A 15,834-nucleotide genomic window follows, 5' to 3' on the forward strand; every position below is an offset into this window, starting at 1 on the left:
CAACACCACAGTTCAAAACCATCAATTCTTCAGCACTCAGCCTTCTTCACAGTCCAATTCTCACGTCCATACATGACTACTGGAAAAACCATAGCCTTGACTAGACGGACTTTGTTGGCAAAGTAATGTCTCTGCTTTTGAATATGCTATCTAGGTTGGTCATAACTTTTCTTCCAAGGAGTGTCTTTTAATTTCATGGCTGCAGTCACCATCTGTAGTGATTTTGGAGCCCCGAAAAATAAAGTCTGACACTGTTTCCACTGTTTCCCCATCTATTTGCCATGAAGTGATGGGACCAGATGCCATGATCTTTGTTTTCTGAATGTTGAGCTTTAAGCCAACTTTTTCACTCTCCACTTTCACTTTCATCAAGAGGCTTTTTAGTTCCTCTTCACTTTCTGCCATAAGGGTGGTGTCATCTGCATATCTGAGGTTATTGATATTTCTCCTGGCAATCTTGATTCCAGCTTGTGCTTCCTCCAGCCAGAAATCATGATGTACTCTGCGTAGAAGTTAACTAAACAGGGTGACAATATACAGCCTTGACGTACTCTTTTTCCTACTTGGAACCAATCTGTTGTTCCATGTCCAGTTTTAACTGTTGCTTCCTGACCTGCGTACAAATTTCTCAAGAGACAATTTATATATAAACGAAGAGCTATCGTAACTGCCAAATATAAATTAATTGTCCTGAAAACTTTAAATGCTCAAGCTAACATTTAGAAGTTTTTTAAAAAAATAAACATGAACTCTAAACTCAACATCTTGAGTAAAGGTTTTTTATTTAGTTCATAAAGTTGAGAATTTAATTAAATTTAAAAATATCAAAAAAGACTATAGATGTGCACATATTCTTAATCCAATGCTTATATTCACCTATATTTTTGGTTCACTTTAATATCTGCAATGTTCAAAAATATTCATAATATATTTGCCAATATTATGTCTCAAGTAGTTTGACAATTTCACTTTATTAAATTTAAGTCAGAGATCAAATTAGAAGCAGATCAATGGTTTAATTACTATCTTTCACATTTCCCCTTCCTTCCTTCTTTTCTTCTTCATTCATTTATTGTGAGAACACTTAAGCTCCACTCCCTTAGTAAATTTCAGTTACACAATTCAGTGTTAACAACTACTGTCACCATGCTATACCACATTTCCCGTATAAACTTTTGAGAAAGGGGAACTGCCACAAAACCCTTTTTCAGGAAAGTTTTAGGGCCATGAGGATGATGAAAAGTCAATATCAATATGAATCTACACATGTTTTAATGTTATTTACAAAAAACATGTTTCAGTGTTATTTTTTAAAAATACTGAAATAAAGTTCTTTATGATGCTGTGTTAGTTTCTACTATACAGCAAAGTGAATCAGTTATACATATGCATGGTAGCTCAGACAGTAAACAATCAGCCTGTAAATGCAGAAGATCTAGGTCTGATACCTGGGTTGGGAAGATGTCCCGGAGGAGGAAATGGTAACCCACTCCAGAATTCTTGCCTATAAAATCCCATGGACAGAGGAGCCTGGCAGGCTACAGACTGTAAGGCCGCAAATAGTCAGACATAACTTAGCAACTGAGCATGCACACATGCCTAGAGTACTGGAAATAAAAACTAAACAAATGGGACCTAATTAATCTTAAAAAAATTTGAATAGCAAAGAAAATCAGGAATAAAGCAAAAAGACAACCTGATAATTGGGGGGAAAAATATATATATATATATATACAAACAAAAAAAAACAAGCAATCCATTGAAAAACTGAGTGGAAGACCTAGACATTTCTCCAAAGACATACAGATGACCAACAAACACATGAAAAGCTCCTCAAAATCACTATTAGATAAATGCAAATCAAAACAACAATGAGGTATTGATCACCTCAAGCCAGTCAGAATAGATATCTTCAACAAATTTACAAACAATAATTGCTGGAGAGAATGCAGAGAAAAGGAAACCTTCCTACACTGTTGGTGTGAACGTAACTTGGCACAGCCACTATGGAGAACAATTTGGAAGTTCCTTAAAAATACTAAAAAGAGAGCTACCATATGATCCAGCAATCCCACTCCCAGCATATATCCAGAGAAAATCATAGTTTAGGAACACAGATCCACTCCAATGTTCATTGCAACACTATTTACAACAGCCAGGACATGGAAGCAACTTAAATGTCCATCCACAGAGGAAGGGATAAAGAAGATGTGGTACAAAAAAGGGATAAAGAAGATGTGATGCACAAACGTTATTAACTAGCCTTTATCTTCCATTAATTTTCCTATATATTTACCTTTCCACAATTTGCCATACCAATAAACTCAAATTACTTTTCCTTTGTCTTCTCCTCCCTCTGTGGATAGAGGAAAAGATTATTTCCTCCCTACATTAGCCATCCTCATCATAATGCAGATTTATTCTTAAACTGAATCATATTCAGAAAAAGCTATTTCATAAGAGCTCATTGCAAAATATCAAAATGCATATAAGATAAATCAGAATCAATTGGAATTCCCTATTAAATTTACTTAATGGTGTTCTTTATTACATTTTCTCTCCATATTTTTTGTCATAGTTCAAACCAGTTTTTACTAACATACACCTTTTAGAAATTATTTATTATGAAGGCATTTACAATTTATTTCTTTATTATGAAGGCATTTATAATTTCCTTATGAGGAAATTTCAGGCTGCTTTTATGTTTTTCACTCCTAAATCTTGATAGTGTATTCAGTTAGTTTTAATTCAGGATTTTCCAAGTAAATTTATATTATGCTTTCCTATAGCCTTGACAGTTTCTTAGTCATATACCCAATAAATACTGTTATCTGATATATTTCAGCATTAACTCAATCAAGCAAATGACAGAAGCAACATGAGAAAGTATACTCAATATAAACACTTAGAATAATGTTAACCTGAGTCAAATAATTGGCTCTTTGGAATCAGAATTAGCCTGTTAAATTAAAACTTGCTTATTAAGTTAATCAATCATTCACTCATTTCAGTTCAGTTCAGTTGTTCAGTCATGTCTGACTCTTTGAGACCCCAATGGACTGCAGCACGCCAGGCCTCCCTGTCCATCACCAACTCCCAAGAGCTTACTCAAACTCATGTCCATTGAGTCAGTGATGCCATCCAACCATCTCATCTCCTGTCATCCCCTTCTCCTCCCATCTCCAATCTTTCCCAGCATGAGGGTTTTTTCCACTGAGTCAGTTCTTCGCATCAGGTGGCCAGAGTATTGGAGTTTCAGCTTCAGCATCAGTCCTTCCAATGAATATTCAGGACTGATTTTCTTTAGGATGGACTGGTTGGATCTCCTTGCAGTCCAAGATACTCTTAAGAGTCTTCTGCAATACCACAGTTCAAAAGCATCAATTCTTCAGTGCTCAGCCAGATTCATACTTAAATTGAAGAAAGTAGGGAAAACCACTAGACCTTTCAGGTATGACCTAAATCAAATCCCTTACAGTTATACAGTGGAAGTGACAAATAGATTCAACGGATTAGATTTGATAGACAGAGTGCCTGAAGAACAATGGATGGAGGTTTGTGACATTGTACAAGAGGCAGTGATCAAAACCATCCCCAAGAAAAAGAAATGCAAAAAGGCAAAATGGTTGTCGGAGGAGGTCTTACAAATAACTGAGAAAAGAAGAGAAGCTAAAAGCAAGGAGAAAAGAAAAGATACACCCACTTGAATGCAGAGTTCACTAATTTAATGTTATCCATTAATTTTTAATTAATATAAAATGTTTCAAAAGTATAATTTCTAAACTCAAAACCACATTCCATTAGCCAAGAGCCCCAAACTAAGAATCTTTGTATAATAATTGAGAGGAGTCACCTGACTCTTAAAAATATAACACATAGAGCTCAGCCTGGTTTACTGTAAGGAATCACACTTTCATTTTAACAGAGGCTAGGAACAGCACCGTAAAATTTAGAAAACTAGTTGAAAATAAATGCATATTACTCTGCCTTTTTGAAAGTCATTGTCTTTCAATTTCATGGTGAAGTTTCATCTATGAAAAGGAGAATGATGCCCATGGGTTCTGCACACATGTCTCTTTCTGGACTGAGAAATTCCAGAAACTGAATTCAGATTAGTGTTATTGTGTCAGACTCTTTGTGACTCCATGGATTGTAACCCACCAGGCTCTTCTGTCATGGAATTCTCCAGGCAAGAATACTGGAGTGGGTTGCCATTCCCTTCTCCAGGGGATCTTCCTAACCCAGGGATCAAACCCATCTCCTACATTTCAGGCAGATTCTTTACTGTCTGAGCCACCAGGGAAGCCCAGATTTCCTGGTTTCAAATCCCAATTCTTCCATGCTGGCTTTGTGAGCCAGACAGTTAAAACTTCTTTTGACTTTTTGACTTGAGCAAGTTAAAAACTTCTCTGGGGCTCAGTTTTCTCATTGTGATTTAGAATGTTGAAATGAGTTCACACAGAGAACATTCTTAGAACTGCGCCAAGTCCGCAGACAATTCTCAGTGAATGTTAGCTATTATTACTGTCATGTACAGAATGCCAGCAAATGTAGTAGAAACACAAGGGTACTTTTATAAAGGTAAGGTATGTATTGAGAAGGGCCCAAAAGAAACCTGCATTAAGGAAGCAAGCCCAAGGTGTAAGTAGAACCCAGTGTTCTGCTTACCTGTACTCCGACAGGAAAACTTGGTTTTGTGGTCACACAATCGTAAGGTACCATTGCAGCCTTTTTCATCACTACCATCTTCACAATCTTTTTCCCCATCACAGTGCCACACATCAGGGATGCAATTTCCATCAGGATGACACTGAAATTCATTTGCATTACAACCAGCAGGAGAATGAATCTCTTAAATATTGAAATGAGGGAGAGAGGTGGGTGGGGAGAGAAGAGAGAGACAAGAGAGAAATTATGATTTCACTTGATAATATTTTTTTCAATATTTTTTTCTTTCTTCAGGCATTATAATGATGCTAGAGAGAATATATATTTTACTTTAGTTGTTTAATTGCTGCAATGTTCTTCAGTATTTCCAAATTTGTTTTAGAAACTTTAATAATTAGAGAAAATGTTTCTTGCCCATGGAATACCTGAAAGTGTCATGAACATTAGGAAAAAAAGAAAGAGCAATATTATAATGTGGTAGTCTGTTGTAATTTTAATTAATATCTTAACAATGGGATTTTTGAAGGGATTTTCTCTATAGCACATAAAAAAGATTTCACATTCTACTCTACATGTTTAGACTTCCCTTCATCTTTGACATTTCTTTAGATTATTTATTTCATTCTGGTAACAGGTTAATAACAACAACAACAACAAAAGAACGGCATTTTAATAAAATCTTTGAAGAATAATATCCAAAATTTTGAAAACCAAAACCACAAGAAAATTTAAAAAAAAATTCAGGACATAGATTTCAGTTTAGAAATAACAGACACAAAAGAATTTAATGAGGCACTCTGCACTCAAATTCAATTTATCAATTAATAAATCATACAATGCCCAGAAAACACTATTACTCAAAAACTGATGACTAAATTATAGGCTATATTTTGTAGGTAAGCATCTACAAGAATAAGAAAAGATAAATGTTGGGTATATTTAGCCTGCCAGGCTACTCTGTCCACGGAATTCTACAGGTAAGAATACTGGAGTGGGTAGCCATTCTCTTCTCCAAGGAATCTTCCAGATGCAGGGATCAAACCTGGGTCTCCCACATTGCAGGAAGATTCCCTGCCATCTGAGTCACTAGAGAAGTCCAATATATGTTTTAACAAAATAATAATGGAAAATGTGACTATAATCAGCAATATTATGCATTAATATCTAATATTATGAGATATAATAATCAGAATCTCCCAATACTATTGTAAAATAAAGATTTTAGTAAATATTTTCCTAGACCAAAGTTTTTGTTTTGCTTTGTTTTTAGAATAATTGTATATCCAAATGGAAAAAAACTGAACTTTGACCTTAACACCATATACCAATATTAATTCAAGATAGATCACAGGCCTAAATGTAAGAGCAAAACACATATATTGTATAAAACAGAGCAGAGGAGAAAAACCTTTGTGACCTTGGGACAACACACAAAAAGCATGAACCACAAATTTAAAAAGTGATAAATAGACTTCAGAAAATTAAAATCTTTTGCTTGTTGAAATAATCAAGAAAATGAAAAGGCAATATACAGCTTGGGGAAAAAAAAAATTGCAAAGCATATATCTGACAAAAGACTTCTGTCCACATCTAATTAAGAACTTTTACAACTCAATAATGAAATAATTCAATTTTAAGGAACAGAAAAAAGATCTGTATAAGTAGTTAACAAATAATGGCCAATATGATTGATCACTGCTAAGTCTCTTCAGTCGTGTCCGACTCTGTGCAACTCCATAGATGGCAGCCCACCAGGCTCCCCTGTCCCTGGGATTCTCCAGGCAAGAACACTGGAGTGGGCTGCCATTTCCTTCTCCAATGCATGAAAGTGAAAAGTGAAAGTGAATTCGCTCAGTCGTGTCCGACTCTTAGTGACCCCATGGACTGCAGCCTACCAGGCTCCTCCGTCTATGGGATTTTCCAGGCAAGAATACTGACTGGGGTGCCATTGCCTTCTCCATGATTGAACAATAGGGAAATACAAATTAAAACCACAGTAAGATGCTTCTATACATATATTAGAATTTCTTAAAAAGACTGAAATGCCAAGTGTTTGTAAAGATATGGTACAAGTGGGACTCGCATACATTGCTAGTGGAAGTGCAAACTAGGGCTCTCCTGGAAAACAGTTTGTCAGTGTTTTAAAAAATGTAAATGTACACCTACTATACAACCCAGCAATTCTACTCCTATGGGTTTCTCAAGTGAAATAAAAATATATGTCTACGCAAGATTTGTACACAAATGTTCATAGCAGCATTCTTCAATATAACAATAGAAAGAACTCAAATATCTATCAGCTGGTCCATGTATAAACAAAACATGGCATATGTATTAGACCAAAGTTTTAATGTAGCAAATTTATTGTTCTCTCATGTAGCTATGGCCACTCTGGTAGCTCAGCGGTAAAGAATCCATCAGCCAATGCAGGAGATACAGAATTCAATCCTTGGGTCAGGAAGATCCCCCAGACAAGGAAATGGCAATCCACTTCAGAATTCTTACCTGGGAAACATAGCCAGCTATTAATTTATATTTATAACAACAATTATCCTGCATCATTATAAAACTGAAGCAAGCACAGGTGAGTTGCCCCTTACCTAATGGGCTGATTTGGTAGGAATTATAAAAATACAAATAAACAGAAACTTCAAATAACTAGAGTTGGAAGATCAAAAGGGAGATGTTTCACACCTTGCAGCTATAGGAAAGCCTAACAGGAAGAAGACTTCTTTCCTAGGGAGAACTCAGCCAAGGAAAAGCCACGGACCCTTTGTTTACTTTAGCCCTCTCAACTTCCTTTTCTCTCTATAAAAGCATCTCTTTTCCTTGCAATGAGGGAAACTGCACATGGCTTACCATGGCTGCAGAATCCAAATTGCAATTTGTTACTGATCTCAAATAAACATCTTTGCTGGATAAATGTCTCACAGTCAACCTGTTTTAGGTCAACATTTTGGTGGTCCTTGCTAGGCCCAGAGAAGAGACCTGATGACTCCAGGACTGGTGAACATACAGGTACAGTACCCACAATGGAGCTTTTTTGTCACTCACTGCTTTTCCTGCTGACCCTGGAGTTTAAAGGCAAGTGTTTCTCTTGGATCCAAACTCACACTCTTTTCTCATGTGAAGCTCTCCAGGCTTTATTCAGAATCTGCTCAAAGTTTTCATCTTTCTGGTTAAGACTTTGTTTTGTATGTGAGTACCTGTTTGGCACTTGGATCTGATTTCAATATCAGACTGTTGCACTGAAACTGGCCTATTCCCTTCAGAACAGGGGCTGCTTCTTCTGAAGCTGGCTAATCTTTGACCCATTCCTTTGAAAACAGGGGTTCTCTGCAACAGTGCCAGGATTTTCAGCCTTTGGCCTATTCTTTTGAAAAGACTATTCTCTGGAAACTGTCTGAAAAAGCCTTTAGCCTGGATCCTTTAAGCTGTTTCCTTTGAATTGGCTGGGATTGTCTTGCAAGCTGTCTGAATTGAACCATTTGTGCTGCAAGCTGTTTAAGCTGTTTAAAACAGGTTCTTTTCTCTAGAGGAAAAACCTCAAGGAAATCAGAACCCAACCCACTTATCTAAGTATTTTGAGCCCCTACCTCCCCCAATTCTTACAGGGACTCAGGCCAATTTGATGTTTAAAATCCATGGTCCTTCCTCATGTGATATGAAAGTCGCTCAGTCATGTCTGACTCCTTGCGACCCTTTGGATTGTAGCCTGCCAGGCTCCTCTGTCCATGAAAATCTCCAAGCAAGAATACTAGAGTGCGTAGCCTATCCCTTCTCCAGTGGATCTTCCTGACCCAGGAATCAAACCGTGGTCTCTTGCATTGCAGGCAGGTTCTCTATCAGCTGAGCTACCAGGATTCCTCACAGGCATTTCTAAATAAATGGACCAACCTGACCTAAGGCACGTTAAAATATGATTGACCATTATGGGTAACTCCTGAAATAACAAAATTTAATTTCCTTAAAACCCAATTGGGCTACAATTGCTTAAAATTTTCCAGAATTGACTGGAATGCTTATTTCAATTGGCATTTTGAAGTTTCCCAACATTATCAAGAGTCTAAAGTTGCCTGTCTGAAAAATAAGATCTTAAAATTTACCCAGGAAAACAAATGATTAAAGAAAGATAAAGCAACTCTCAAAGCCCTAAGGTCCTTCTTCCTTGGCTTTGTCTCAAGCTCGACCTTTGGTGCTATCTTCCTCCTTCCTTTCTATGCCTCCACTATACTCTCAATCCCCCTATATACATTCTCTGGACAAATTTCCCTTTATCTCTGAAACTCTTCCCATTCTCTTTTCTTCTGAACTTGTCAGAACATACTTCTTTCAAATAAGCCCTTTGAGGATCCAGAGGCTAAATCTTTAATATCTTATATTCCCTGGACTAAAGCTGAGCTGTGAGGCATAGTCAAAGACTTTCCCAAAGTAAACAAACATCCTCACACTTTTGCTGAGGAATTTAATATAGCCATTCAAACTTATAAACCTGGTTTCTCTAACTTATATCAGCTAGTTCATCTGCTCATCAGTGAAGGGCAGGCCCAGCATTGGGTGAAAACTGCTGATTGAGAAAGTCTTGAACATGCTTAGGATTACAATCAGAACAATCTGCTATCTTATTATGTGATCAGGTTCGAAAATTGCTAAGCAACTTCACCAAGTAATTCCTAGGGCTTTTCCAAAGCCTGTGGATTGGAACAAAATTCAGGCTTGCACACAGATTCTGATCAATCTGTTCATAAAAATCACAACTGACTTCAGACTGTTTTTAAAGAAAATTCTGATCTTCCTTCAAATGTTGATTACCTTCACTAGCTTTTAACTCTATATTAATTATGGATTGAAATGAGATCTCTTCCTTCTAGTAAAAAGTATCACAAATGTCAACTACAAATTGGTGCTTGCCAAGGAAATTCCCCATCAGCCTCTGTGAAATCTGAACCCTGTACTGCTGCAGTTATTGATCTGTTCCAGCCCTAAAGGGAGTTCAGGGTGGAGAGTGAGGAATTCTGTGCTTCAGGGAAACTGGTGGAACAGGTTCTATAGAACTAGATATTTTCAGTTAAACTGATTTCATGATCCCAATCCTTGCATTTTCTCATATCTAGATATGATACCTTCCAGGTGACATCAGTTCCTCATGACTAGCAGAAAATATTTAGCAAAATATGTGCTTGATTGCATTGAACTCCCCCTTCACCAAAATGTTATATATTGACCTCCCCCAGTGCCTCTTTGGAGTAGTATCTCAGAGCTGAGATTCTGTCTTCCAGGCTGCAGTCCTCATTTTGTCCCAAATAAAACTTAATTTGCAACTCTCACATTGTGCATCTTTTTTAGTTGATAGGATGAAACGGGAAACTTATGTTCACTTCAGATTTAGTTAATCTGACAAAATGGCTTCCTTTTACTCTATATGAATCACCTCAAAGGAAGACCTCAAAATTATTATAATTGTCGACTCCAACAAATGAAATCTCCCAAACAAAACCAAAATCCTCTTAGTTTTGTTATTATTGCACAGAACCAGGACATTAGAAAATAGATTGTTACAAATGTAAGCACTGAAGATACCTTAAACCCTCTAACCAGCTTTCCAACATACACCAGTTCTCAGTGGTGGGTCTCTCTGGAACTAGAGGGGCTCTTCCCAATCCTCCCTCTTTATTGCCTTGGAGAAATATTTTTCCAACGAGAGGATAAATATCTTTCAGTCCTCTTTGATACCATACTCTCAGATCTCAAGCTCACCACCATAAAACAGCCCTGCTTTGGAGTAATAAAACAGCTCAAACAGTGAGGATCTCTAATAAACCTCAAGAAGTTCTGAAAATATTCCCTTCTGTTTAGCCGTTTAAGGGATACACACCCTTTTCTCCTTAGTTCCTCTCACTGTTTTGTAGTCTCTGTCATGTCCAACTCTTTGTGACCCCATGGAATATAGCCTGCCAGGCTCCCCTGTCCATAAGATTTCCCAGGCAAGAAATACTGGAGAGAGTTGCCATTTCCTTCTCCAGTAGATCTTACCAACAGGGATCAAACTCATGTCTCCTGCCTTGGCAGGTGGATTCTTTACCACTGAGCCACCTATTCATTTATTTGGCTCTAAGTAAGTAAGCCCCTATCCATTTATTAGGCTGAAACTTCTTAGACAAGTATGCCAGAATTTCTTTCTCCTAAAAGGGGAAAACAATTCCAGAAATTGACAGTGTCATCAAAGAACCAACCAGGTAAATTAAATGAGTCTTCGACATCTTTTATTTGTTCTATCTCTGATGGTACCAGACCTGATCATTTGTCCCTATGGAATCAGCTACCACTTTCTTTAAGGGCGAAACCTCCAACTGATGTTTACAAAATCCATAGTATATCCCATCAAAATTTAAAACAGAATCCTCAAAACTTCCTAGAATTAATCAATACCCTATAGGTAATCCTTCAAGGCATAAAGCCAATAATGGAACAATACAGGCTCAAGGCTTCATTATCCCTGTACTATCCACTGTAACACCGCATTTTACCAGTGAGAAAAACAGTTACGAAGGTAGAGTAGTAAACAACACTGTTATCCTTCAATACCTCATTATTCCTCTCATAGGGTACTATCATCCATTTCCAGCAGAATAAAGTTCTTCACTGTAACTACTTTTCACAGAGCATTCTTTAGTATTCTAGCTGATGAAGATAGCCAATACTTCTTTGCCTTTGGTTGAGAAGAAAAAATAAATCACCTGGACAGTAATGCCTCAGAATTGTACTAAGAATCCTTATTTTCTACAAATCCTGAAGGCTGATCTGAATGATAAAGTTCTCCAAGGGTTTTACTTTGCTGTGATATGTGATTTGCTTCTTTGCCCTCCTTCTCAAGCCTCTTTCTCAGGAAGGCAGCATCCACTTAATAAAGCTTTTAGACTTAAAGGGACTTAAGTTTGCCAAAGAAAAACTATTATAGTTTGCCCAAACCCTGGTTCAATGTTTTGGCCAGCCAGTACCAGAACAAGGGCTCCACCTAGATCTAGATACACTTCATGGAACTTAGGACACCTACAATCCCAAACTAAGGGCAACTGCAAGGTTTTCTTAGGCCAGTTGCTTGTTGTTGAAATTGGATTCCACATTTCTTATGTTTTAAAACCAAGTTTCTTTAAAACCAAATTTCTTATGTTTTTCTCAACAATAAAAATCTCACCCAATTTTGTGGGAAAAACTGGATGACATAGCCATCAAGGCTCTAAAGGACAGCTTGATGAATCCACCTGCCTTTGGGCATCTCAATTATCATATTCCCTTTTACTCTTGTATGTGACAAGAAAGGGAATAACTTTGGGGTACTCACCCCAAAACTCAGGGACCACGATCTGCCCATAGGGTATTATAGCCAGCAAATGGACCCTGTGGCACATGGATACCTCTCTTGCCTGAGAATCATTGTAGCCATTGCCCTTTTGGTTAAGGCCACTGAGAAAATTATTGTGGAATGTCCTTTAATTATCTTTGTATGTCATGAAGTAGAAGTCCTCCCAAATTCTCATCACACTCAACATTTCTCAGCTAGCTGCCTCATATCCTAAAATGTCCCTTTGCTATCTGTCCTTCCCATAACTCTTTTACATGATAGTAACTTTAATCTGGCTACTCTTCTCCCTTCTGTCACCAAAGTGTCCTTCATGACTGGTTAATGTTGATAGACAACCTTCTGACTCCCTGTAATGTAATGATCTGAAAGAAACTCCATTGGATAATGTTGACTGCTCATGGTTCAATGATGGTTCTTATTTAAAAGGTGACGATGACAAATACCATGCTGATTAAGTTATTATAACTCCTTTTGACATTGTTAAGGCAGCAACTATACCTATGGCCACTTTGGCCCAGTAGGTTGAATTACATACTCTTAAATGGGCTTGTACTTTAGTCAAGGACAAAACGGCCAGTGTTTATACTGATAGAGATATGCTTTCAGAGTACCTAATGATTTTGGAATGTAGTGGAAGCAACGTTCCTTCCTTATTGCCAGTGGAAATAAAATTAAAAACAGTACCTCTGTTCAAAAATTATTGAACGCAATAATTTTACCTGCTATTTTAGCTAATATTAAGATTCTGGGGCATGTTAAACTTGACTTTCTGGAAATTACGGGAAATCACCTTGCTGATATTTCTGCAAGGAATGCTATCCTTAAAGGGACCAACAACAGGCAAACCTCTGCCATTATCCACAGGGATATTTCCTCAAATGATACTTTAGAAAAAACTGGCTATAGAAGCCCCAAAATTAGATTCAGTAAAAGAAAAAACAAGATTGGAAATTTGACAATTTTTGGGAAAAAGAGGAAGGTATGGTTTATATCAAATAACTCAGTCCTATCAGAAACTCTAAAAAACCCACTTCTCATGACAGTACATACACCAAACCGATGGTCTATTGACAAATGATGAATAAATATTGTTAGGGAAACATTAACAAAGCTGCAAAAAGTGCCTACCTCAATTGTCCTAGTTGTCCAAAGTACACCCCATGGAAGACTTTGTACTGCTTCAAGATATTTTAAAGTGCCTAATGGACCATTCAAAGTCTAGTAGATGGATTTCATAAACTTCCTCCATCTCATGGGTATAAATATGTTTCCATCACAGTCTGCATGTTTTTCCACTGGACTGAAGCCTTCCCCTACAGACAGGCTACTGCATTTTCTGTGGCTAAAGTCCTTTGTTCTAAATTGCTTCAGTTGTGTCTGACTCTTTGCGACCCTATGGACTGTAACCCGCTAGGCTTCTCTGTCCATTAGATTCTCCAGGGAAGAATACTGGAGTGCATTGTCATGCCCTTCTCTAGGGGATCTTCCTAACTCAGGGATTGAACCTGCATCCCTTACATCTTGGGCATTGGCAAGTCTTTTAGGGAAGTGAAAGTGCAAGTTGCTCAGTCATGTCCAACTCTTTGCCACCCCATGTACTATACATTCATGGAATTCTCCAGGCCAGAATACTGGAGTGGGTAGACTTTCCCTTCTCCAGGGGGCCTTCCCAACCCAGGGATCAAACTCAGGTCTCCCACATTGCAGGTGGGTTCTTTACCAGCTGAGCCACAAGGGAAGCTCTCTTTTAGGGAAAGATTACCCCTCTCTGGAGAAATTCCTCTCAAACTTCATAGTAATCTGAGAACCCATTTTGAAGGCCAGATGCTTTGATAAGCCTGTAATGTTTGGCTGGTTTTTCACCACTTTCACTATGCTTACCACCCTCAATCTTCATGTTTAGCTGAACACACTAATAACATTTATTGCTACCAACTAACAAAATTTGTAAAGGTTGTCTAAATACCTTGGCCAAAAGCATTGCAATTGGTCCTTTTAAATGTCAGATCCACCCTTTTCGGAATTCATAAACTCTCACCCTTCAAGATAGTCCTAGACTGCCCTATGTATTTGGTTCCTGCTTTTATTTCATCCATAACTGATCAAAGGAGACATATTCTAGTATTACAAAGGACTTCTCGTTTCTATTAAAAATAACCATATTTTGGTAAAGCAGTCATTTCACAGTGTGCCTTTGGGAGAAAAAGACTTGTAACTTAGAGATTTTGTCTACTGGAAAAGATACTGCCAAAAGCATTCTCCTCAACCTCACCAGAAAGACCATACTAAGTACTGTTAACCAGCCCTTGTGCCACCATACTTTAAGGATTAGACTCTTGGATGCATGTGACAAACCTAATGAAGTTTCTGAATGCTGACTGGATGTGCACATCATCTGGTGACCTGAAAGTAAAGATTTCCCAGAATTGTGAATGAGGTTTTGTGATAACAAATGTGATAACATGTCATAAATGTGATAACAATTCCCAGAGTTGTTATCTAAAAACACAACTTTCCAAAGATATCTTTGATGCTTACATAAAGATTCAGATAATCTACAATGTCTAGGATCTTGAAAACATATGAACTTTAGATTAAAAAAAAAAAAAAATTCTCCCTCCAGACCCTCCTTGTTACTCACATGTGACCTAAGGTTTCTAGTCTGAGACACTACATCCAGAAATGGTCCCTCCTGACACTGAAGGGCAAAAAAGCCACTGAAACTAGAAAACCTGACTGTTGATCAGTTATGCTTTCAGAAAAAGATCTTAATCAAAGGCTGAAAATGTAAAAAATAATAATAATAAATAGAATCCTCAGTTAAATACAGTTGAGAGACCAGAGGAAGAGCTCTTATATCCTGCAATAATATTAGAGCCCAATAGGTGAATAAAGGCACTTCTTTTCTGGAAAGAACTCAGCCAATGAAAATCCTTGGACCTTTTTTGTTTTACTACAGCCCTCCCAAATTTCTTTTCCTTTCTATGAAAGTGTTCTCCTTCCCTTCCCATGTGAGAACTTGCACATTGCTGACCACAGTCACAGATGCTATATTGCAATTTTCTGCTGATCCTGAATAAACCCATTCATCTTCATTGGAGAAATATCTGTCAGTCAGTCACTTTCAGGCTAATAGGATCATGTGGTTATGAGCTAAGATTCAGTTCAGTTCAGTTCAGTCGCTCAGTCATGTCTGAGTCTTGGCAACCCCATGAATCGCAGCACACCAGGCCTCCCTGTCCAACACCAACTCCCGGAGTTCACTCAGACTCACGTCCATCAAGTCGGTGATGTCATCTAGCCATCTCATCCTTTGTAGTCCCCTCTTTCTCCTACCCCCAATCCCTCCCAACATCAGAGTCTTTTCCAATGAGTCAACTCTTTGCATGAGGTCGCCAAAGTACTGGAGTTTCAGCTTTAGCATCATTCCTTCCAAAGAAATCCCAGGGCTGATCTCCTTCAGAATGGACTGGTTGGATCTCCTTGCAGTCCAAGGGACTCTCAGGAGTCTTCTCCAATACCACAGTTCAAAAGCATCAATTCTTCGGCGCTCAGCCTTCTTCACAGTCCAACTCTCACATCCATACATGACCACAGGAAAAACCATAGCCTTGACTAGATGGACCTTTGTTGGCAAAGTAATATCTCTGCTTTTGAATATGCTATCTAGGTTGGTCATAACTTTCCTTTCAAGGAGTAACTGAGCTAAAGTCAAGGTAATAATAAGACTTCTATCACCAAGCCAGCCACTTAATCTTTTGAGATCTCTATTTGTTCACCTGGAAAGTAGAGCTCCCTCAGGG

At 37.9% G+C, this 15,834-nt stretch overlaps 1 protein-coding gene across 1 annotated transcript in view; it reads right to left on the bottom strand.

The window, feature by feature from the left end:
- Positions 1-15,834, bottom strand: part of LRP1B (low density lipoprotein receptor-related protein 1B) — a 1,806,191-nt gene that overhangs the window by 811,377 nt on the left and 978,980 nt on the right. Inside the window, exon 21 of the mRNA XM_010853706.1 lies at positions 4,669-4,851. Within this exon, the coding sequence (XP_010852008.1) occupies positions 4,669-4,851 (183 nt within the window). The remainder of the gene's footprint in view (positions 1-4,668; positions 4,852-15,834) is intronic.

The sequence above is a fragment of the Bison bison genome, unplaced genomic scaffold, assembly GCF_000754665.1.
Source record: "Bison bison bison isolate TAMUID 2011002044 unplaced genomic scaffold, Bison_UMD1.0 scf7180017864330, whole genome shotgun sequence".
In the NCBI taxonomy this organism is placed as follows: Eukaryota; Metazoa; Chordata; class Mammalia; order Artiodactyla; family Bovidae; genus Bison; species Bison bison.